This window comes from Pan troglodytes, chromosome 4 (assembly GCF_028858775.2).
Source record: "Pan troglodytes isolate AG18354 chromosome 4, NHGRI_mPanTro3-v2.0_pri, whole genome shotgun sequence".
NCBI classification, from domain to species: Eukaryota; Metazoa; Chordata; class Mammalia; order Primates; family Hominidae; genus Pan; species Pan troglodytes.
In genome coordinates, this window is record NC_072402.2 from 59,180,657 (window position 1) to 59,206,363 (window position 25,707).

Below are 25,707 nucleotides of genomic sequence, written 5' to 3' on the forward strand. Positions count from 1 at the left end.
AAATGCATTTTTAGACAGAGTCTGTGGGATAATTATTGCCATTAATTAGTTTTGATATTTCTTTTTTAATGATATTTTCATTTATTCCCTTTTGCTAGCTGGATTGCCTTTTGCAATTCTTACTTCAAGGCATACCCCCTTCCAACGAGGAGTATTCTGTAATGATGAGTCCATCAAGTACCCTTACAAAGAAGACACCATACCTTATGCGTTATTAGGTGGAATAATCATTCCATTCAGTATTATCGTTGTAAGTTAAATCCACTTTTCCAAGTTTATAACTTTTGGGCACTTGGCTTAATTTTCTGTTACTCTTTTAATGCTTAAATGTGTAATCCTCCAAAAACAATGTATGCTTTTTAAACCTTTAATTGATGCTTTATTTGATCAAGAGAATCTCAGCTATTTTAAGTGGAGTCAAAAAATAACAATGTGTAATTATAAGAGCCAGGCATGGTGACATGCCTGTAGTCCCAGCTACTCGAGAGGCTGAGGCTGGAGGATTGCTTGAGTCTCGGAGTTGGATACTATAATATGTGATGATCACATCTGTGAATAGCCATTATACTCCAGCCCAGACAACACTGCAACATCCCATCTTAAAAAAAAACAGAAAAAAAACACGAAAAGAACCTTGCTGGCTATGTATAGATTTTATGCTAATCTTTTCCATGTCACTGTGATTGTTAGAGCTCTAATTTTATTGTTTTAATAATCTCGTGATCAATAGTTGAATGTTATAGCAATATGATTCTAGCATACTTTATACATAGGATATCATTTTATAATTTATTGTATCTGTATGTATGTACCTACCATTTTTGATTCTCCCTCTGTACTGAGTTCTAGAAAAGAAAAATTTTGCTAAGTGATGTTAAAACTTTAATGCATGCCTACTTTAAATAATTTTTAGATAATATCATACACAGGAGAGAAAAGCTATAGTTCTATATATGATTAGTAGTGAATATGAAAGAATTTTTACTGGTACTGAATGCAAGAGTGAGTCTTAAACTAAAATAGTAACTGTTGTTTTCCGGTATTTCAGGTGGAAATGCTTAAAGAATGTGTCTAGGGATAAGACTATTGACTGGACTACATGATTTTTATAATCTCTACTAAAATTCTGTAACTTAACAGTTTTGTGCTCCATAGCTTTGTAATATTATGGTTCCAGCATGCTTCCACTGCATGGCTCTGCTGACCATAACTTGTGACTTTATAAACAAGATTTATGTTAGTTAAAAGTAGAAGGCTGGGTGCAATGACTCACGCCTGTAATCCCAGCACTTTGGGAGGCCGAGGCGGGCAGATCACCTGAGATCAGGAGTTCGAGACCAGCCTGGCCAACCTGGTGAAACCCCGTCTCTACTAAAAATACAAAAATTAGCTGGGTGTGGTGGCACACACCTGTAATCCCAGCTACTCAGGATGCTGAGGCAGGAGAATCGCTTGAACCTAGGAGGCGGAGGTTGCAGTGAGCCGAGATTGCACCACTGTACTCCAGCCTGGTTGACACAATGAGACTCCGTCTGAAAAAAAAAAAAAAAAAAACCAGAAAATATGGTGGATGTGGTGGCTCACGCCTGTAATCCCAGCATTTGGGAGGCCAAGTCAGGAGGATCACTTGAGCCCTGAAGTATTGAGACCAACCTGGGTAGCATAGCAAGACCCCTGCCTATATCCATCCCCCTCCTCGCAAAAAAAAAGGCCAGGTATGGTGGGTAGGAGCCTCTGGTCCCAGCTACTCAGAAGGCTGAAGCAGGAGGATCCTCTCAGCTCAGGAAGTTGAGCCTGCAGTGAGCCATGATTGCACCACGGCATTCCAGCTTGGGCAACAGAGTGAGACCCTCTCTCAAACACACAGACACACACACAAGATTTTTTTTTTTTTTAATTAAAAAATATATATAGTTGTATCCAGGAGATAGGCCAAAGATGACAGCATGTATATCATGTCTGTTTTTGGAGTTTATTTTAAAAAAAGAAAAGCTTCTTAATTTAGAAATGTCTTAAGAATGATCGTAATACCTTATTAGCAATGAAAGTTAACTTGTAATTTGTGGTGCATAATTAATAAAAGGAAACCTTTGTATATAGATATTTGTTTTATAAGACTGTGAGCTCCTTGAAGGCAGAGATGATATCTTGTTCATCTTTGTGTCCACCGCCTGGCATGGAGCCCAGCATGTCCTAGATGCCTGAATGAAACTGTATGAAGGAAACTATAGAGTAATTACGCAGTAATGTTGGTGACTCTCCTGAAGTACGGGGAAGTTTTAGGAAATCAGGTATTCTTTTAATCTAAACAAATCTTTACACTGAATTTTTTCTGCTAGAAGAAAGCCAAGTCTATAATTCTTCCATTAAGGAGGGAGTAGGGTCTTTTTTAAAAAAGTATATATGTTTCTGAGTGATTGCTAAGTAATTAAATATAACATTTTTAGTAGGACTTTTAGTTGCAAATAGCCAATTTCAGACAGGATTCAAATATTCAAATAAACAGTGCTAGAAATAGACCTGTCTTTCAATTCTGCCTTGTTTTTTGGTCTCAGTAAAAAGGATGCCATGCTAGCAGAACTACAGGAATTTGCTCTAGCCTGGAGGGCTGCAGTAGAGCAGGACACTGATTGCTGGGCACTGTGTTGATGTGCACGGCCTACACAGGGCCTGACAAAATGCTTAGTTAGCAGAAACTCATGAATTATATTTCATTAACTTGGAATTCTTTTCTATTTCTTTTCTTCTTCTTCTTCTTCCTCTTCCTCCTCTTCCTCTTCTCTCTCTCTTTCTCTCTCTTTTTCCCTCTCTTTCTGTCTTTCTCTCTCTCTTTCTCTCTCTCCTTTGTTTCTTTTCTTTCTTTCTTCTTTCACAGTCTCCCTGTGTTGCCCAGGCTGGAGTGCACTGGCGCGATCTCAGCTCACTGCAAACTCCGACTCCTGGGTTCAAGCGATTCTCTTGCCTCAGCCTCCCACATAGCTGGGATTACAGGTGCCTGTCACCACATCAGCTAATTTTTGTATTTTTAGTAAAGATGGGGTTTCACTATGTTGGCCAGGATGGTCTTGAGCTCCTTACCTCGTGATCCACCTGCCTCAGCCTCCCAAAGTGCTGGGATTATAGGTGTGAGCCACTGCGCCCGGCCTATTCTCTACTGTCTCAACATAACCTGTGAGAAAGTTATCTTTACATTTAATAAAATGGCAAGCAAATTAATAGATGAATGCAGACTGCTTTAAAAAGAACAGATTGTTTAAAGGTATTGTTTTCATCTCTACAGTATCACTGAAAACAAACACTGCTTAGGGCAGTGGTTTTATGTATGTATGTTTTGATTAATTGATTGACAGAGTCTTTCTCTGTCACCCAGGCTTGGAGTGCAGTGGTGTGATCAGAGCTCACTGCAGCCTCAACCTCCTGGGTTTAAGTGATTCTCCTGCTTCAGCCACCTGAGGAGCTGGGACCACAGGTGTGCACCACCACATCTGGCTAATTACATTTTTTTTTAAAGAGATAACTATCTCTCTGTGTTGCGCAGGCTTGTGTCTCAAACTCCTGGGCTCAAGCAGCCCTCCTGCCTCAACATCCCAAAGTGCTGGGATTATAGGTGTAAGCCACCATGCTCAGCCTTATGTGCTCATTTAAAATAATTCAATTTTACTCATTAACTCAGCCTCTTTCAGGCAATGCTCGGTTAGACTTGTATACATTTAACTTTATTTACTAGAAAGTAAATCATTTATTTAAAAAAATCCCTATGATTAAGACTGCATACCAGGGCCTTGACATGAGTTGCAAATGATTGATTAATAAATGAGTGATTGAGGGAGCTGGCAGGTAGAGAACCAGGATTATTATAGTTTCTGAGAAGACATGAGATAATTTCAATGAGGAGGAAATGGTCAGTGAAGTCAAATACACTGAGAAGTTAAAGTAAGTGAGAGTTGATAAAAATCTGTTTGATCGGGCTGAGTGCGGTGGCTCACGCCTGTAATCCCAGCACTTTGGGAGGCCGAGGCGGGTGGATCACAAAGTCAGGAGTTTGAGACCACCCTGGTCAAGACGGTGAAACTCCTTCTGTACTAAAAATACAAAATTTAGCTGGGTGCGGTGGTGGGTGCCTGTAATCCTGGCTACACTGGAGGCTGAAGCAGGAGAATCACTTGAACCTGGGAGGCGGAGGTTGCAGTGAGCCGAGATCACGCTGCTGCACTCTAGCCTGGGCGACAGAGCAAGACTCTGTCTCAAAAAAAAAAAAAAAAAATCTGATCTGATGAAACAATTTTGACTTTTGAGAAAAAAATCAGTAGAATAAAGGAAATGGAAGTGGTTAGAGATATTTAGGAGGGAGAAGAAGATGCGGAGATGTGTCATTGATTTTAGACAATTCTTTTGGGAAGGTGGGCCCTGAATGAAAGACACAAAATCATAGGGACAGTGTAGAAACATATAAAATGATCTTGGTTGATGGAGATTTAAAGGGGATGATAAGAGAATACTGTGGGAGATAGGCTTAAAAAGGTTGAATCACTCTGATTTAGATAATTATTAGCTTTGAACTTCATAAGTATTGTTTTACTCCTCCAAACATTTTTATTTCTTTGATAATTTATCATATCCCAGAATCTAAGTAAATAATGCATTATAAATAGTCTCAGTTTAAGGATTAGGCCACACTTGGCTTAGGTGTAAACTTCATGAAAGGTTAAGAATTGGCATAAATGGCTCAAAGGTTAGGGTAAGGAATTAAAATGAAAAAAAAGAATATGGTTATCTTGTGTGGATCAAATGGGCAGACGCATCTCTGCATTTAATTCAGAAGAATTGATTTAGAACTTCTTTATTGTCTGCTTCTCTCAGCGATGTGAGTTGACCTAGCATTTGCTGGCTTTAGAGACTCCCCTGCATTCCCATTATTAATGGTTAAGTTTCAGCTTACACTACTTCTGAAGATCAGCTTTTAATCTGTGCCCAGTATTCTGAATATTCCTAGCAAACTCATTTTCTGTCATCACTGGCAAGAGCCAGGATTTGGGTGGCCATAAACTATGATGATTATGACTGGGAAGACTCACAAAACATACTACCTGTTTCTGGAAAATAGTTCAGTGCCTAAGAACAGCTCATACCTGAGATGTGGAAGTTTCAACTGCTGAAACTGTGGTTGATTAATATACTTGATATGTTTTCAAGAATCAAAGATTAATTCCAAAATGAAATGTTAGATAAGTTCTTTCTGGCTGCTGATCTGTGAGGAATTACTGGGACCCCTTAATGGCCTAAGGAGGCAATGTGTACTGAAATGGAAAGGGTTCCTCTGTTGGCAGTCAGGGATAACCCTAAGCAAAACTGTAAAGGAATGACATTCTTGGAAGTACATATAGTTTACCTCTCCTGTGACCTGTTCTCAGAAAAGAATCTGACTAATTCATTCACGTTAAGGACTATAATTAGAACTGTATTTTTATGGGGCTTAACATGTGTAAACTAAGGGCATTTGCTGTTTACCCAAGGCAGCACCTTTCACTAAAATTTATTGACCACCTACTTTGTTTAGGTCACTCTGGTGATATGAGGTTTTCTGTTCAACAATTAAGAAATCCTCCTTACCTTGTAGAGTTCATAGTCTCATTGTCAAAGTTAAAACATTCTAATTATGGAACTCTAGGAGCCATTGAGCCAGGTAAGGAAAGGATTTTAGGTATCAGATTCTTGAAATCCCTTTCGGGAAGCAACCGTTTATTTTACTTATGGTAAGACTTACTCTGAAGACAGTTGATCCTCATTAAATGGAAATGTTTGAATGCTTTATAAAATTGTTTATATAAATTTAAGGTGAAGCAGAGAAGCTAGTAATGTATCTCAAGTCAAGCTTTGCTACTTATATTCTCTCCACACAGATTAGCAAACCCACTGTTCAGGCTGCTCTGTGGTTAAGTGGTTTTTTTTTTTTTTAATTTTTATTATTATTTTTTGAGATGGAGTCTCGCTGTGTCGCGCCCAGGCTGGAGTGCAGTGGCGCCATCTCGGCTCACTGCAACCACCACTTCCTGGGTTCAATTGATTCTCCCGCCTCAGTTTCCCAAGTAGCTGGGGATTATAGGTGCCTACCACCACTCCTGGCTAATTTTTTGTATTTTTAGTAGAGATGGGGTTTCACCATATTGGCCAGGCTGGTCTCGAACTCCTAACCTCAAGAGATTCACCTGCCTCGGCCTCCCAAAGTGCTGGGATTACAGGAGTGAGCCACAGTGCCCGGCCTTAACTGTTTATTTTGGTTTCAGGTAGCTAGAGTCTTACTGTCTTTTTTAATAGCAAATGTTACTATTTATAATGTTGCCATTCAGTATTCTTTGAATTCTCAGGATATGGGTTTGTTAACTTATAAAGCATTGGAAACCTTTTTATACTTTTAAATTAGTGACTAAAAATCCCGTCCCACCCCTTGGGACCCCAGCAGAGGTCACCTGGAAGGCTAAATCCCTGCCCTCTGTATCCTCCAGCAATCCTCCCTGAAATGATTTTACTCTTTTTAATATGATGGATGTCTTTGATTCAAAGGAATATTTGAGAAAAATGAAGCCTCTGTCAGATAAAAGTACTTATACACAGGAGTTTCTGATTGGGGAAGTAGGTATGTATGTATGTATTTATTTATTTATTGAGACAGAGTCTTGCTCTTGTTGCCCAGGCTGGAGTACAATGGCACGATCTCGGCTCACTGCAACCTCTGCCTCCCAGGTTCAAGTGATTCTCCTGCCTTAGCCTCCGAAGTAGCTGGGATTACAGGCACCCACCTTCATGCCTGACTGATTTTTTGTATTTTTAGTAGAGACAGGGTTTTACCATGTTGGCCAGGCTGGTCTCGAACTCCTGACCTTGGGTGATCCACCTCCCTCGGGCTCCCAAAGTGCTGGGATTACAGGCATGAGCCACCACACCCGGCTGGAAGTTTGTTTTTTGGACAAGCCATAGTTTTTGTCCTCCAGGATATATCACTGTCTGCTTTTTAAAGCTCTGTTTATTTGAATACAAGAAAAAAAAATAAGATCTTGTTATTTTAGGTAAGTGATGATATAATTTTGTCCCAGCCATGACTTTGTAAGTAATGTCCACCGTTGATATGACACCTGTTTTGTGGTTTAGAATTGGATATCCTAAGTTGACTCTCCATTGTAAAGAAAAAAGGGGCTGGGACTGTTTTTGAAACAAAGATATTTTTGTGATTTACCATTTCCTTTTTTCCCCCTATGTTTTGTTTTGTTTAAAGTGCCTGCTTGCTACTTTAACATGTTATTTTTCTGTTTCTTTTTCAGATTATTCTTGGAGAAACCCTGTCTGTTTACTGTAACCTTTTGCACTCAAATTCCTTTATCAGGAATAACTACATAGCCACTATTTACAAAGCCATTGGAACCTTTTTATTTGGTGCAGCTGCTAGTCAGTCCCTGACTGACATTGCCAAGTATTCAATAGGCAGACTGCGGCCTCACTTCTTGGATGTTTGTGATCCAGATTGGTCAAAAATCAACTGCAGCGATGGTTACATTGAATACTACATATGTCGAGGGAATGCAGAAAGAGTTAAGGAAGGCAGGTGAGTGTTAAATCGCTAATGCTTGTTTAATCTTGTATATTCTTGGAATAGAAGGTTTCAGTGACTGGAAGATAAGCCACGCACTTAAAAAGAGAAGTTAGTGTTATCACTGGGAGGTGAATTTTGATCTTGTATGAATTGTTCTCTCTCATCATGCCTTTTTCCTTTTTTATTGCTGTCTTCCATTTAAAAGTGTTTTATTGCAGCTCTTTTTTTCATCGCCAGCATGTAAGAATGTTAAATGAACCTTATAGATCATTTAGGCTAGAGTGAGCAAACTTTTTCTTAAGATGCCAGATAACATATATAATATATATAATTTTTTTTTTTTTACATTTTTATATTATTATTTTGTAGAGACTAAGTCTCACTATGTTGCCTAGGCTGGTGTCAAACTCCTGGGCTCAAGTGATCCTTCCACCTTGGCCTCCCAAAGTGCTGGGGTAACAGGCATGAGCCACCACACCCAGCCAATAGTAAATATTTTAGGCTCTCTGGGCCATATAGTCTCTTTCACAACTATGGAACTGTGCTGTTAATAGCAAGAAAGCAGCTATAGACAATACTTAAATGAATAATGTGGCTATGTTCCAATAAACTTCACAAAAACAGCGGCTGCCACAGGGGTCATAGTTTGCCGAACCCTGATCTAGTCCCACCATTATTTATGAAGCTCTGCTAGATCTTAGTATTCTTAGATTATTATTATTGTTTAGATTTTTTTTATAAGGTAACTTGGTTCAGGTTGTGACAGCTCTAGGTCATCAGGTTGCTGTCTTATAACGCCCTTATTGGGCTCCTTTCTGCATGCTGGGACACCTTTAGACATGAATGAAACAGAATGTTTAGAACTCAGAAGATCCAACTTTTTAAATTGATAGATGAGGAAAAAATAGAGAACCAAGAACACTAAGTAAAGCCACTAATTAGTAGCAGAGCCAGTTCCTCATTTCAAGTTTCAAAATTGTCAGCCTTATCTTTTTATATATCAAGTTTAATTTCCTTTAGTTGTTCAAAGTGCAAATACTTTCTTGGGTAAAACATCCTTTGTTTGTTTGTTTTTTTTAGATACGATTTCTAGATACTTCATTGTCTTTGTTGGTATTCTTGAAAGCAACGTGGGCCTGCTAATAGCTTCAATTTTTTTTTTTCTTTTCTTTTTTTTTTTTTTTTGAGATGGAGTCTTGCTCTGTTACCCAGGCTGGAGTGCAGTGGCATGATCTTGGCTCACTGCAGCCTCTGCCTCCCGGGTTCAAGCGATTCTCCTGCCTCAGCCTCCCGAGTAGCTGGGACTACAGGCACGTGCCACCATGCCCTACTAATTTTTGTATTTTTAGTAGAGACGGGGTTTTACCATGTTTTCCAGGCTGGTCTCAAACTCCTGACCTCAGGTGATCCGCCTGCCTCGGGTTCCCAGAGTGCTGGGATTATAGGCATGAGCCATGGCACCCGGCCAGTAGCTTCAATTTTTTGTATTTAGTGGGGATGAAAAAAATCTTATTTAACTAGAGTATATACTATGGTATTTGCTTGGGGTTTAGCAGTGAACAAGACATCTCTGGTCCCCATCTTCATGGACCTTAGTCTGGCAGGGAAGATTTACATTAAACAAAGGATGAGAATGTAAGAGAACTTGCTTGGTGACAATGAGGTCAAAGAAGAGAAAGATCAAGCTGTTAAATGGCAAACTTTGAGGTGGTGAGGAGGACTGATATGGGTGTAAAGTCTTAATGAAGGAGGGAAAAGTGACTGAAGAGGTAGACAGTTGAGAAATAGTTGGTAAAAGGTGATAGTGTTGATTCGAGCTCAGGTGAACAAGCATTTTTATAAGGGGCTAGAGGAAGAATGGTCCAGAAATGGCTTTGAGGAATGATGAAAACACCAACATCAATACTGGACTCTTAAGGTGTATGGGCTGTGTAGATCTCATTCCCTGCAAGGGCAAGCAGTATCCTAGGGAAAGCCTCTTTAATTGGATGGCTAGGAGGTACAGAGAGCCTTCAGGGAACAGTTTGGAGACACAGGGAAAGATAGAAGACTTTAACAGTAGAGCCAGAATTCCAGAGTGTTCAGTGGAGGAGTAGGAACAGAGGGGATGAACAAATGGCTTGGGTGGAGGAGAGGAAGCCTATTGAAAATGAGACTGAAATTTAAAACAAATTATAAAGAAGAACAAATAGCTGGGTAAAAACATACCATGTAAAACAAAATCTGATACAAGCTTATCCAACCTGTGGCCCACATGTGGCCCAGGATGGCTTTGAATGCAGCCCAACACAAATTCGTAAACTTTCTTAAAACATTATGATTTTTGTTTGTTTGTTTATTATCAGATATTGTTAGTGTATTTTATGTGTGGCCGAAGACAGTTCTTCTTCCAGTGTGGTGCGGGGAAGCCAAAAGATTGGACGCCCCGATTTAATAGAATAAAATTATCATGATTTCTTCTTCCATCTATAACTTAACCATATAACCTTTAAAAAATACCATACATATTTATGAATGCAATGATAAAACCAACTATAGGAGTACGGCTAGCGTGGTGGCTCATGCCTGCAATCTCAGCACTTTGGGAGGCAGAGGCAGGCAGATCAGTTGAGGTCAGGAGTTCAAGACCAGCCTGGCCAACATGGTGAAACCCCGTCTCTACTAAAAATACAAAAAGTAGCTGGGCATGGTGGCCGCACACCTGTAATCCCAGCTACTTGGGAGGCTGAGGCAGGAGAATCGCTTGAACCCCGGAGGCAGAGGTTGCAGTGAGCAGAGATTGCGCCACTGCACTCCAGCCTGTGTAACAGGATGAGACTCTGTCTCAAAAAAAAAAAACCACCTCCGCCCCACATAAAAAAACACTTATAGGATTTAAATCACAAAGGAAAAAAATAGGATACTAGTCGAACTACTCTTTTAAATAGCTTTTTTGAGGTATAATTCACATGACATAAAATTTTGCCCATTTTAAGTGTACAGTTGAATAAATTTGTAAAGTTATTTACCGTTACAGTCAAGTTTTCAGATATTTGAAAAGCTTGTCCCTGAGTGTTTACAGTCAATTCACACTCCCATCTGCAACCGGAGGGTCAAGTTTCATTGCCTATAGTTTTGTGTTTTCTAGAGTATTATATAAAAGGAATCCTACAGTGAGTACTTTGTTGTGTCTGCCTTCTTTCACTTAACATGTTAGTTTTGCAATTCATCCATGTTGTTCCTTTTTCTCCCCCTGAGGTATATTCGATTGTATGGATATAACACAGTTTACTTATCCATTCATGCAAATATTGATGGACATTTGAGTTGTCTCCAATTTTTGGCTATTAAAAATAAAGCTGTTCTGGCTGGGTATGGTGGCTCACACCTGTAATGTCCGAACTTTGGGAGGCCAAGGCTGGGTGGATCACTTGAGGTCAGGATTTCGAGACCAGCCTGGCCAACGTAGTGAAACCCCATCTCTACTAAAAATAACAGAAATTAGGGAGGTGTGGTGGTGCACACCTGTAATCCCAGCTACTTGGGAGGCTGAGAAACTGAGGCACAAGAATCACTTGAACCCATGTGGTGGAGGTTGCAGTTAGCCCAGATCATGCCAGCCTGGGTGACAGAACAAGATTGCTTCTAAAAAAAAAAAAGATGTTCTGAACATTTGTGTACCAGTACAGTAATATATACTTTTATTTTTTCTTGAACAAATATCTAGGAGTAGAAGTGCTGGACTATATATAGCATGTGTGTATTTATTAATGGCCAGTCTTTGTTATTTTAGCCATTCTAAGGGTTTTTGTTATGGTATCTCAGTGTGGTTTTAATTTATATTTCCTTAATGACCAGTGTTGCTGAACATCTTTTCGTGTGTTTCTTGTCCATTCAGATTGTCATTTTTGAAATGTTAATTCTTTTACCCATTAAAAAAAAATTAGTTGCTTGTCTGAGTTGTAAGAGTTCTTTATATATTCTGAATAAAAGTCCTTTGTTAGATATATGTTTCGAAAATATTTTCTCTCAATCTGTGGCTTGCTATGTATTTTCTTTCTTATTTATTTATTTATTTATTTATTTATTTATTTATTTATTTATTTATGGGACAGGGTCTTGCTTTGTTGTCCAGGCTGTTTTTGAACTCCTGTGCTCAAGCGATCCTCTTGCCTCGGCCTTCCAAAGTCAAAGTGCTGGGATTATAAACATGAGCCACCATGCCCAATCAACTTTTTCTTTTCTTTTTTTTTGAGACAGAGCCTCACTCTGTCGCCGAAGCTAGAGTGCTGTGGCACAATCTCGGCTCACTGCAACCTCATGCCTCAGCGTCTTGAGTAGCTGGGATTACAGGTGTGTGCCACCATGCCCAGCTAATTTTTGTATTTTTAGTAGAGACGAGTTTCACCATGTTGGCCAGGCTGGTCTTGAATTCCTGACCTCAAGTGATCTACTCGCCTCAGCCTCCCAAAGTGCTAGGATTACACGCGTGAGCCACTGCTCCTGGCCCAACTTTTTATTTTCTTTTTCTTTTTTATCTTAATTTAAGTTCTAGGATACATGTGCAGAACATGCAGGTTTGTTACATAGGTATATATGTGCCATGGTGGTTTGCTGCACCTATCAACCCGTCATCTAGTTTTTAAGCCCCACATGCATTAGGTGTTTGTCCTAATGCTCTCCCCATGCCTTACCCCACACCCCCTGACAGGCCCCGGTGTGTGATGTTTCCCTCCCTCTGTCCATGTGTTCTCATTGTTCAACTCCCACTTAGGAATGAGAACATGTGCGTTTGGTTTTCTGTTCCTGTGTTAGTTTGCTGAGAATGATGGTTTCCAGCTTCATGCGTGTCCCTGCAAAAGACATGAACTCATTCTTTTTTATGGCTGCTTTCTTTTTCTTTTTTTTTTTTTTTTGAGATGGAGTCTCGCTGTATCCCCCAGGCTGGAGTGCAGTGGCACGATCTTGGCTCTCTGCAAGCTTCGCCTCCCGGGTTCACGCCATTCTCCTGCCTGAGCCTCCTGAGTAGCTGGATCTACAGGCACCCACCACCATACCCAGCTAATTTTTTGTATTTTTAGTAGAGATGGGGTTTCACCGTCTTAGCCAGGATGGTCTTGCTCTCCTTACCTCATGATCCGCCCACCTTGGCCTCCCAAAGTGCTGGGATTATAGGTGTGAGCCACTGCGCCCAGCTGGCTGCTTTATTTTCTTAATGGTGGTTTTTCAAGCTTAAAAGTTTTAAATTTGATAGAATCTAATTTATCATTTTTTTCTTTTATGGTTTTTGCTTTCTGTGTCCTAAGAAATCTTTACTTGCCTCAACGTTCCAAAATTTTTCTTATTTTTTAAAATAAGTTTTATGATTTATTTGTTTAGTATTGTGATCCATTTGAATTATTTTTTTGTGTATAATGTGACAAAAAGGGTCAATATCTACTTTTTCTCCATTGAATATCTGGTTGTTCCAACATTATTTATTGACCAAAAAAAAAACATTTTCACATTGAATTATGTTGGCACTTTTGTTGAAAATGAATTGACCACATAAATGTGGGTCTATTTCTGGACACTTAGTCTAGTTCATTGCTCTATATGCCTCTCATGCGAATACCATACTGCAGCTTTGTAATAGTTTTAAAATGAGGTGTAATTGGAAGCTTTTAACTTTGTCCTTCTTTTTAAAGCTTGCTTTGTCTATTGTAAGTTCTTTGTGTTTTCTTTGAAAGGGCAGAAATTTTATTGAGATTGCTTCAAATATATAGATCAATTTTTGAAGAATTGCCATGTTAATATTGGGTCTTCCAATCCATGAATATGTTGTATCTCTCCATTAACTTAGGTTTTCTTTAGTTTCTCATGCCAGTGTTTTTTAGTTTTCAGGGTCTGGGTCTTGCATACGTTTTGTTAAGTATATTACTAACTTAATGCCATTGTGAGTTTTTTTTTAAATCAATTTCCAATTGTTTTGAGTGTGTAGAAGTAGAATTTGTTTTTATATTAATCATGTATCCTGCAATCTTGCTAATTTAATTTATTAGTTGGAGTGATTTTATAGATTCCTGAAGGTTTTTTGCTTTCCCATTGATGTTGTGTGTGAATAAAGAGAGCTGTACTTCTTTTCTCTTTTATATTGCCTTAGATTTCTTTTCCTTTCCTTACTACACTGGCTAAGACCTGCAATACCAGGTTGAATGAAGTGGTGAGAGCAGATTGCTTGTCTTCTTCCTGACCTTAGGAAAGAAGCACTCAGCCTTTCACAAATATGTTAACTGTGTGTGGTTTTTTTTTTGTAGATGCTTTTTGTTAGATTTTTATCATGAATGGGTATTGGATTTTGTGACATGCTTTTTCTGTGTTTGTTAAGATGGCTATATTGTTTTTCTTCTTTATTCTCTAATATAGTATATTATGTTAGTTTTTTGAATATCAAAGCAACTTTTTATCCCTGGGGTATATACTTAGTCATGGAGTATTATACTTTTTATATTAATTGGATTTGGTTTGCTAATATTTTATTAAGGATTTTTACATCTGTGTTTATGAGTTATTGGTCTGTAGTTTTCTTGTAAAGTTTTTGTCTAGCTTTAGTGTCAAACATTTGGTATTAAATGTTGAATTCATCAGTGAAGTCATTTGGGCCTAGAAGTTTCTTTGTGGGAAGGTTTTAAGTTTAATTTTATTTTTTAAAACTGAGACAGGGTCTCACTTTGTTACCTAGGCTGGAGTACAGTGGCGTGATCTTGGCTCACTGAAACCTTGACCTCCCGGCTCAAGTGATCTTCCCACCTTAGCTTCCCGAGTAGCTGAGACTACAGGTGTGCGCCACCACGCCTAGCTAATTTTTGTTGTTGTTGTAGTATTTTTTGTAGAGACAGGGTTTCACCTGTTGCGCAGGCTGGTCTGAACTCCTTGTTGCAACTGATCTGCCCACCTTGGTGCCCAAAGTGCTGGGACTGCAGGCATGAGCCACCACTCCTGGCCTATTTTTTAATGTTTTAAAAAATATTTATATTCATTCATTCATTTATTTAATTAATTAGAGATGGAGTCTTGTTCTGTTGTCCAGGCTGGAGTGCAGTGGCCCAGTCATATCTTATGGTAGCCTTGAACTCCTGAGCTCAAGTGATCCTCCTGCCTGAGGCTCCTACTTAGCTGGGACTACAGGTGCATGCCTTCAGGCTCGAATAATCTTTGTGGGAAGGTTTTAAATATGATTTCAAGTTTTTAAATAGATATAGAACTATTCAGATTATCTGTGTTTTCTTCTATGAGCTTTGGTTGTTTGTCTTTTAAGGGATTTGTCCATTTCATGTAAGTTGTCAAGTTTATTGGCATCAAGTTGTTCATCATGTCATTATACTATCTTTGTATTGTTTGTAGGAACTGCAGAGATAGCCTCTCTTACATTCTTACTATTGATAATTTGTGTCTTATGTCTTTTTTTCTTGACTGATCTGGCTAGAAACTTATCAATTTTATTAACCTTTTGGTTAGTTTCAAGGGTTTCTTTTGATTTCATTGATTTTTTATCTATTTTTTGTGTTCAGTTTCATTTATTTTTGCTTTTATTTTTATTTACTTTCTCCTGCCTGCTTTTAGTTTTGTTTGCTTTTCTTTTTTCTAGTTTCATAAAGTAGATGCTTAGATCACTAGCTGTGTCACAAATTTTGATATATTGGATCTTTATTTAACTGAAAATATAGTTGATCCTTAAACAATGCAGGGACTGGGGCGCTGACCCCCTGTGCAGTCAAAACTTCACATATAACTTTTGACTCCCCCATAACTTAACTACAAATAGCCTACTGTCGACTGGAAGCCTTAATAACGTAAACAGTCCATTAATGCATATTTTGTATGTCATATTTATTATATACTATCTTCTTACAATGAAGTGTGGTAGAGAAAAGAAAATGAGAAAACCATAATGAAGACAAAAATATGTATCTGCTATTCAGTAAGTGGAAATGGATCATCCTAAAGGTCTTTATCCTCATTTTCTTCACTGAGTAGGCTGAGGAGGAGGAAGAGGAGAGGTTGGTCTTGTCTCAGGGGTGAGGGAGGTAGAAGGGAGGCAGGAAAGGCAGGCATGCTCAATGTAGCTGTTATTGAAGAAAATCTGCATGTAAATGGACCTACACAGTTCAAACCTGATTTGTTCAAGGGCTAACAATACTTTCTAATTTCCCTTGCGTCTTCCTCTTTGATCTGTGGATTATGTAGGGGATTTTGCATTTATCTTTCTGTCATCGATTTCTAATTTAATTTCATTGTGTTTAGAGAACATACTTTATATGATTAGAATTCTTTCAAATTAGTTGATTCCCATCCCCCTGGGCCCCCACATTTTTCACATACAGTCTATTCTGGAGAATGTTCCATGTGCACTTGAAGAGCATGTGTTTTCTGGGTGAAATGTTCTGTAGAAATCAGTTTGGTCAAGTTGATTGATAGTGTTACTCAAATCTTATATATCTTTACTGATTTTTTTTTAACCAACATGTTTTGAGTTATTTTTTGGGGAGCTTGAAATCTCTAACTATAATTGTTGAATTGTCTTTTTGTCTTTTCATTTGCGTAAACTTTGTTTTTTTATCTTGTGGCCGTGCTGTTCAATATGTAACACTTACAAATGACGTTTTTTTTTTTCTGCTGTATTGCTCCTTTTTGGTATCAATGTATTTCTTTGTGTTTAGAAATATTCTTTGTTTTAAAGTCTATTTTGCCTGGTATTAATATATAGTCACTCTAGTTCTCTTATGCTTATTGTTTGGGTTATATATTTTTCTATAAGTAAAACTTTTAGCTTATTCGAATCTTTGAATTTAAAGTGTATCTTTTAGAGACAATATATAGTCATATCTTGCTTATTCTTTTTAATCCAGACTGAAAAATCTTTGCCCTTTGATCACAAATTTAATGTAATTACCAATATGGCTGGATTTTTCTGACATTTTGCTATGTGTTTTTTTTTTTTTTTTTTTTGAGACAGGGTCTCTGTTGCCCAGACTGGAGTGCAGTGGCATAATCTTGGCCCACTGCAGCCTCTGCCTCCTGAGTTCAAGCAATTCTCCCACTTCAGCCTCCCGAGTAGCTGGGATTACAGGCATGTGCCACCACGCCCAATTAATTTTTGCATTTTTAGTAGAGATGGGGTTTCACCATGTTGGACAGTGTGGTCCCGAACTCCTGACTTCAGGTGATCCACCCACCTTGGCCTCCCTAAATGCTGGGACTACAGGGGTGAGCCACCATGCCCAGCCTTGCTATGTATTTTCTATGTTTCGTCTCTTTGTTACTGTTCTTCCTATACTGCTTTCCTTTGTATGAAACAATTTTTTTTTTAGTGTAGCAATTTAAGTATCCTACTGACATGTTATCTGTTGTTTTGGTGGTTTCTCTAGGGGTTACAATATACATCTTCATATATTTAATTTTTTTTTTTAAGGTTAATACATGACTAAGCTACAGGAAAAAAAAGCATATATGTATTAGTTTATTATTTACTTATAACCAAATGAAGAAAGGTGTTTATTTTCAGTGATCATAGATTAACCTGGGAGTTAACTATCTTCTTATTTTCTGGCATAAATATCCAAGCTTTTGCATGCTGACCATTTGTTACTCATTTTCATCCTTTTGGCATTCTTGTAACATAGGCATGGACAATAATATTGTCCCACTTTTATGAATAAAGAACTTGAAGCACAGTAAGGATTAGCAACTTGTTTTTGATTCTAGAAACTTAATAAAATGGAGGTGGGACTTCAGTATCAGGGTGTTGATTCTCTGTTTTGTACTTTTCCACCAAATGCCATGCCTATGTCTCTAATATCTCTCTTGGATCAACCAACATGTTAATAAATTAGGCAGGAAAACTCTAATCTTTTCTCTCAGCCAGCAAATTTAAGAAAGTCATTGTGGTGATGAGTGTACCTAAAGTCTAGAAAATGTCATTGTAAATGATTTTTTTTTTTTTTTTTTGAGATGGAGTCTCGCTGTGTCAACCAGGCTGGAGTGCAGTGGCGTGATCTTGGCTCAGTGCAACCTCTGCCTCCCGGGTTCAAGCGATTCTCCTGCCTCAGCCTCCTGAGTAGCTGGGACTACAGGCGCCTGCCACCACGTCCAGCTAATTTGTGTATTTTTAGTAGAGATGGGGTTTCACCATATTGGCCAGGCTGGTCTCGAACTGCTGACCTTGTGATCTGCCCGCCTTGGCCTCCCAGAGTGCTGGGATTACAGGCGTGAGCCCCCTTGCAAATTATTCATACATATATTATTTCTCTGGTTCAGGTACATAAATCTTATTTTGTTTTAGCTGAGAATTTTCTTGTGATATTTCTTATTGATGATATTTTTGTTTCTTGCACAAGCCATTTTGACAAAATGTGAAATATATTGATTTAAAATGGTATAAAAATAATTATTTTGTGATATATACATGTCATACTCATTCACTGTCTCTTCCTGGTGTATATAAATTGGCTGCCATATACTGTTACTTTGATTGCACTTTTAACCTAAGTATACTTAGGCTTTTTACCTATTTAAAATTTCTACAGCCATCCATATGCAAGTGTCCGCTTACAGTCCTGTGTAAGGGTTGGGAAAGCACCCTCTTTAAAAGCAGAATTAATTTTGGATAACTGAAATTGCAGAGCTATATATGTTGAAAGTAATTATTATTTATAGCTTTTTTTTTTTTTTTTGGTCTGAGACGGAGTCTCACTCTGTCGCCCAGCCTGGAGTGCAGTGGTGTGATCTCTGCTCACTGCAACCTCTGCCTCCCATGCTCAAGCAGTTCTCCTGCCTCAGCCTGCAGAGTAGCTAGGATTACAGGCCTGCACCACCACGCCCGGGTAATTTTTGTATTTGTAGTAGAGACGAGGTTTCACCATGTTGGCCAGGCTGGTCTCAAACTCCTGACCTCATGATCTGCCCACCTTAGCCTCCCAAAGTGCTGGGATTATAGGCGTGAGCCACTGCACCAGGCCTGTTTATAGCTTTTAAGATAAGCTCCCTTAGTAAGCTTTGGGGTTCTGAAGCAAGGAGCAAGGAAAATCAAATGTAGAAAAAGTTTTAGAAAGACTTTGTATCTTCCTAGAAAAATGTAATTTCCATCTGTCTTTCCAGAATGAGTCAGTTGTTGCCAATTTCAGAGCTGTATAATAGTGGTACATAACTGTGGGTATGCATTGCTGTTCTATTGTGGAGTATAGTTTGGCTGGATACATACTTTCCTATTATTTTTCTCTTGAATTTTAAAAGTCAGAAAGCTAAAAATGCAAAAAATCCAGTCTAAATATTGTCTATAGTTTTTTAGGATTATAGTGTAATCTGCTCTTTTATTTATCTCTACAGCCTGCCACCATATAAGCTTTTAATTATAAAATTATGATGCTTGACATTGGGGAGAAAGGAACATAAGCACCCATAATGAGTCATTTTTGTTGACTGTATAAATGAGTCAGAGTTACATGTAAGGATGAGAATATCCTCCTACAATTTTGGTTTTTGGTCTTGATTTTTTCCCATTGACTCTCTTTTCTCCCCGCCATCCTCTCTCTTGCACGTAGCACACTTTTGCGCTCTGTCTGCTATTACTGATATTATAAACCTTTTACTGGACTTCAGTTGTAGTGACCATTAGGTCCTAAACATAGAACTAAGAGCATAAGTGGACTTTAATAGAATACTTACTAATTTTAATATCTAGAGTTCATAATTTAGAATTAATGTATGAGAATTTACTGTAAATTAAAAGGGGCTATATACTTGCAATATTAGAACATCCAGTTATCTAGGACTGCCATTACTAATGCCAATGAGAATACCATTCCTCTAAGATTTTCTGGGGAAAAAAAAAACTAATGAGCCCAGGTAGTTCACATCTGTAGCTCCCTTCCCAGGCCAAGATTCTCTTTAGATCCATGGCCCTTAAATTTTAATGGTTCATTAGAGTTATCTGGAGGGTTTATTAAAACACAGATTGCTGGGCCACAACCTCAAGTGCCTGATTGAGAAGATTTAGCATGGGGCTTGAGAATTTGTATTTCTTCTAACAAGTTTCAGATGCTGCTCTTGATCTTGGCACCACAGCTTGAGAACTACTACTTTAGATTACCTGGATTATGAAAACATGACCTTGGATGACATCTACTTCAGGATACAAGGGTTTATATTTACCGTTAGGATGAATTTAAGGGCATACACAGCTAGCTAGTCTATTTGTTATTTTTAAAAAATTAAGACAGGGTCTTGCTCTGTAGCCTGGCCTGGAGTGCAGTGGTACGATCACAGCGCACTACAGCCTTGACCTCCCGGGTGCAACCAATCTCCCATTTCAGCCTCCCGAGCAGCTGGGACTATAGGTGCTTGTTGGCACCTATAGGTGCTGTTGGTGTAGCCACCATGCTTGGCTAATTTTTGTATTTTTTTTTGTAGAGACAGGGTTTCACCATGTTTCCCAGGCTGGTCTTAAACACCTGGGCTCAAGCGTTCTGCCTGCCTCGGTGTCCTACAGTGCCGGGATTACAGGTGTGAGCCACCGTGCTGTGCCCGGCCTAGCTGGTCTATTTGTGATAGTACAGTATGGAAACTATTGGCTGCTTGAAGAGATTTGCTTTTTTTTTCTTTTTTTCTGGCTTTTATTTAAATTGTGTATGTTTTAGCACAGGCCCAGTGTTTCTGATCCATTCTGAGTAACTGATCTCTGGCTGTATGAATCAGATTTAAATACAAAATTATTTTTGTTTGGATTATGGAAGCCTTGTATTCTTCAGATGCTTACTTGCAATATATATGATTGAGTGTGAGAAATAAATTTCCTTTTTTAAATGCAACCCACATGCAGATAAATAAAGCTGAAGTTTGAGGAAATGCCTTCTATCATAGGAAAACTCATTATAACTAGACTGGCTGGGTGTGGTACTTACGTACCTAGTACAACTGGCTTTACATTTTGAGAAAATGGCTGAAGAAGAATATGGTCTAATTGTAGACATTACTGGGTAAGCATTTATGATGCTAAAGGATTCATTTGTTAAGGCTTGTATTTCTCATGCATATGTATGTCAGTAACTAGACAGCTTTTTAAATCATATACCTGTGTAGGAATAGCAACATATGAAATGAAGAAGGGGATGATTTAAAAAGATCCTTCACTTTGTGAGAGGATATTATTATTGTATTTAACAGGAATGTGACTTAAAGATCAGTACCTCTTTCCAGCTTCCCTGTTCTTAATGTCAGTACCTGACAATTTAGGCTTGTAGGCAAAAAGCAGTGCTACTTAGTCTCCAGGGAATATGTGAGTAAGAAAACCAATAATAGCCCCTGAGGAGTACAGAAATTTGCTGTACCAAAATGGCACCAGCTTCGCCTGGACCAGCTAATTTACTGACCAGTAACCTACTGACCTGTCTGGATCTTGATTTCCTGTGATGTCATTCTCTATTGAGCAGACAGACAGAAAAAGCTTTTGTTGATACAGAATTTCTAATGCCACTCTTCTGGGAGAATGAGGTTTGCAGAGACATTAGATAATATTATCTAACAACAGTACTGTTCGTTTATATAATAAACTTGGGAGATATAGGAGGGAGATATAGGATTGGCTAACTTTTATGTTTATATTATGTTAATCAATTATTTTTTCTTACATAATATATTGCAACTCAGAAGCAATGTTTTCCTTCTGGGGTAATGTTTATAAACTTTTGCATGTGAAGATGGGCAATTTGGAAGACTTTTGGTTTCTGGAAGAACAGAAATACTCCTGTAAAAATTGAGAAAATCTTCACATAGGCAGTGGGAAATAGAATTCAGACAGCCCCTAAGTCCTTTCTTCTTATGGTTTGTGGTTTGTTATTGTGCTGCTTACGTTTGTTTTGAGCATGTTTTTAAGACTTGAATTTTCTTTTTTTTTTGAGACAGAGTCTTGCTCTGTTGGCTAGAGTGGAGTGCAGTGGCATGATCTCAGCTCACTGCAACTTCCACCTCCTGGGTTCAAGCGATTCTCCTGCCTCAGCCTCCTGAGAAGCTGGGATTATAGGTGCGTGCCACTGCACCCGGCTAATTTTTGTATTTTTAATAGAAATGGGGTTTCACCATGTTGGAAGGTTGTTCTCGAACTCCTGAACTCAGGTGATCCTCCAGCCTCGGCCTCCCAAATTGCTAGGATTACAGGTGGGAGCCAACATTATCCGGCCTAAGACTTGAATTTTAAAAAATTTATAACAGGATACATCTGTATTTAATCATTATGAATATTATTTACTCAGTTAATCTGACTGCCTTTGACCATAATGGAAAAAGGAATTTGAGGCATTTTGCACACATTATTCCAATACTTGCCAGATGTGTTGGGGAAGATGCATTAAGTTCTGCTTGTTTAAGCTAATGTTCTTTGACACTGCCCAAGATTTCTGACAAAAGAATGACAAGAGAGGGAAGTTAAACTGGACTTCCTAATGCTCCTCGGTTTTGATGAGGAAGTCCAAATTTCTAATCACTGAAAGGGGAAAATACATCAGGCAGTAAGGTGTCTAAATTAGATAATTTAGTGGCTTGATGTAATTTATTAGTATATAGCATTTAATTACATGATAAAGTATATTCCTTAGTTTTATTAATGTATTTTTATAACTGTCAAAACATAAGTTGTTAAAGTATACTTCTTGTGAAGCCATTTAAACTGATACTCTTGATGCATGTGGGTGGGAGAGAAGGTGAAATTGTTTATGACATTTAAATTTGAAAAGTGTAAGGATTATCTTGGATAATTAAATAAAACTTTATTACTCAATAGTTTAGATTCTACTTTAGCAAAAAAGGAAGAAAACCACAATGAATACCTACTCTATGTTCAATAATGCTGCAGGGTGTTAAGAGTACGACATGAATTAAGATGTGATCTCAATCAGGGAGGATGGGAGTTTGCCAGTAATTTTTCTTTTGTTTTGGTGTACCTTCTGATTTTTAAAAATAATTAACATATCTTATGCAACTAAAAATATACTGTCAAACCTATTTAAAACATCTTATTCTACCCAGCCTGCCCAGCTTTTGATGTAATTGGGGAAGAAGGTTCAGTAACAGATGATTTTAACATAACAGGTTGGGCTATGATTGATATGTTAATTGAGTGCTCTTCAGAGAAAGGGTGATCCATAAATTCAATCTAGATTTTTAGGAAAGGTTTCTTGGAGGAAACGGGCTGAATTGACTCTTAAGTAATAATTGCCAAAGAGAGGTGTGGAGCTGATTTCAGGCAAAGGTGTTGAATAAACAACATGAAACAGATATGTTGGGAACTGTAAGTAGTGTATTACACTGTTTTGCATTGCTATAAAGGAATATCTGAGACTGGGTAATTAATAAATGAGGTTTATTTTGGCTTATGGTTCTATAGGCTGTGTAAGCATGGCACCAACATCTGCTTGGCTTCTGGTGAGGGCCTCAGGAAGTTTACAGTCATGGTGGAAGGTGAAGGAGGAAACAGGCATACCACATGGCACATGAGCGACAGGGAAAGAGAAGGTCCCAGACTCTTTTAAACAACCAGATCTCATGTGAACTGAGTGAGAACTCACTCATCACCAAGGGGATGGCACTAAACCATTCATGAGGGATCCATTCCAGTGATCCAATACCTCCCGCTAGGCCCCACCTCCAACATTGGGGATCACATTTCAACATGAGATTTAGAGGGGATGCCCATCCAAACTATATCAAGTAGTTTGTTGGCAAGTGATGGTTCTGGAGCTGTTGGGGCTTAGGAAGAGTGTGTTTACTCTTTGCTCAACAGTTTGTTCTAGTGAAGGACTTGAAGCAGGAGAGTAACAAGCTCATGTTTGTTTTCCTATACTTGTAAAAATTATTCAGCTTTCCACTCTTTAAATATACTAAAATGGGCACCTAAATGTTGTACGATAAGAATTGGTTTCTTTTCTCTAACAGCAGAAGGGCTTGGGATACTGAAGGAAATGTGACTTTTCTGCCTTTGTCTATTGGGTAGTGGCTCATGCCTATAATCCCAGCACTTTGGGAGGCCAAAGTGGGCAGATCACGAGGTCAGGAGTTTGAGACCAGCCTGACCAACAGGGTGAAACCCCGTCTCTACTAAAAATACAGAAAATTAGCCAGGCATGGTGGTGCGCACCTGTAATCCCAGCTACTCAGGAGGCTGAGGTAGGAGAACTGCCTGAACCCGGAAGGCAGAGGTTGCAGTGAGCCGAGATCATGCCACTGCACTCCAGCCTGGGCGACAGAGTGAGACTCTGTCTCAAAAAAAAAAAAAAAAAAAAAAAAAGGTTTCTCTAAGTGAATTATTGCGGCACTGTGTTAGTCCTCCTGGTAACATGAGCTGTAGTGACATCGTCTGGTTTTAATCTTAAAGGAATAGGAGGTGACCTGTCTGGCAGCCTCCTACTGGGCTCTAGTAATTTTACATTTGTGTGGGCTTTTGCCTTCTCTTGCCATTGGTGGTGTCTCCTTCAACTCAAATCTAAATTTCTGTATTGGCATAATACTAAAAACACTTTTATTGGTGTCTTGAGCCTTATCTTTCTTTTTTACTATCACGCCTGCCTAATTAAAACAAATTTTTTTTGTAGAGACAGGGTCTCACTGTGTAGCCCAGGCTGATCTCAAACTCCTGGGCTCAAGTGGGCCTCCCACCTTGGCCTCCCTAAGCACTGGGATTACAGGCGTGAGCTACTGCACCAGCTAAGGCTTATCTTTCTTGACCCTAGTCACCAAGAGTGATGATTTCATTATCTGCAGGAGAGTCATAAGTGGAGCCTACTGCCAGGTTGTAGTAGATGTTCTTGGCCTTGTTGTTGTCTTTTGGAGTGAGGGCTTAGAGTAGAAGTCTCAGGGTCTCGTTTCTAGTTAGCAGTCCTGCCTCTTAAAACAATAACAATGTGTACTTTAGAAAGTGATTTAAAATTGTCTCTTCCTTCTGTATTATTCTGAAAGAATTTACCTTTTAGCAAGGGAGTCTTCTTGTTCAGTGTTTTTACAAAGGGGGTGGGTGGTGGGCAACGTGTTATAGTTGCCTGCAAAGGAGTGACACACAGTGTGTCGTTCGTTTCATCCACCGCTTGTCCCTTGTTTCCTTTTTGACTGTAGTTTTACTGTTAGGTAAAGTGGCTTTGGTGATTTGGAGTATTTTTGTATGAGGTCATGAATTTTCCTTAATAACCAAGGAAACTTATGATCTTTCCTTCCCCTGGTTAGTAGTTGTATGTGTTTTACCCTTTTTGTCAGCAGCCTTCGTCACAGCCTAATCTCTCCTCATCTGTTACAGTAGTCACCAAGTTTCCCTGCTGAGAGTTTGGAAGCATTTCTTTCCCATTCATGTTATTTTCAAGATACACCGAGTTCTGCTTTCCTTTATCTTAAGATTCTCAGCAACCTCCTATTTTCTAGATTCGTTTTTTTGCAAGATTCTTCCAGAAACAGAAGACACACATGATAACAAGTTCTAAATACCCTACACACATACCTACTGTGTCCTACATTTCCCCACTCTTTTTTCATTGTCCATGTTCCTGCTAGTTTCTCTCCTTTAAGGTTTATGACCTAATATCTGTAGATGTCAGTCACTCGGCATGTGATTCACAGATGTTAGTGGCTGTGGAGTGATATTTGAGGAATTAATGACTAAAATAGAATAGTCACTTCTGTCTTATTTCAGATGGGTATGTGTCTCTCTACGTAATGTGGGTTGGTTAAAATTGACCTATATAATAGAGTAGCTTTAAATGGAAATGTATTAAAATAATTGTAAAAATAATTCAAGGAGTATATGACAGGATTTCTTTGCTGCAAATGAAACAATTTCTCACTTTCTAGGTGGTTCAAGGAAATAAGATGAGTCTATATAATTTTTTGTTATATTTTAGTTAATTTTGGTGGGGACCGTTTTATATTCCTTTACCATTTATTACCTTCATCTCTGTACCCTTTGGGAGAGGTACCCTGTGTTTCTTATAGTTCTAGACATTTCTAGAAATATGATTTCTTTAAAAAGCCTCCCCTTCCTAAACATTCAGTATTTAAGTATATTTATTAGCTGCATTAGTTATAAAAATGGCAGAGTTAATTTACTGAATTTCAGGGTATCAAACATTTGA

The 25,707-nt window shown here is 38.5% G+C and overlaps 1 protein-coding gene across 2 annotated transcripts in view; it reads left to right on the plus strand.

The window, feature by feature from the left end:
* Positions 1-25,707, plus strand: part of PLPP1 (phospholipid phosphatase 1) — a 110,137-nt gene that overhangs the window by 59,517 nt on the left and 24,913 nt on the right. Inside the window, exons 2-3 of one of the 2 annotated variants that reach the window (XM_517759.8) lie at positions 99-250; positions 7,317-7,597. In XM_517759.8, coding sequence (XP_517759.2) covers positions 99-250; positions 7,317-7,597 — 433 coding nt within the window. The remainder of the gene's footprint in view (positions 1-98; positions 251-7,316; positions 7,598-25,707) is intronic. The other variant, XM_001146001.7, reaches the window with a different exon arrangement.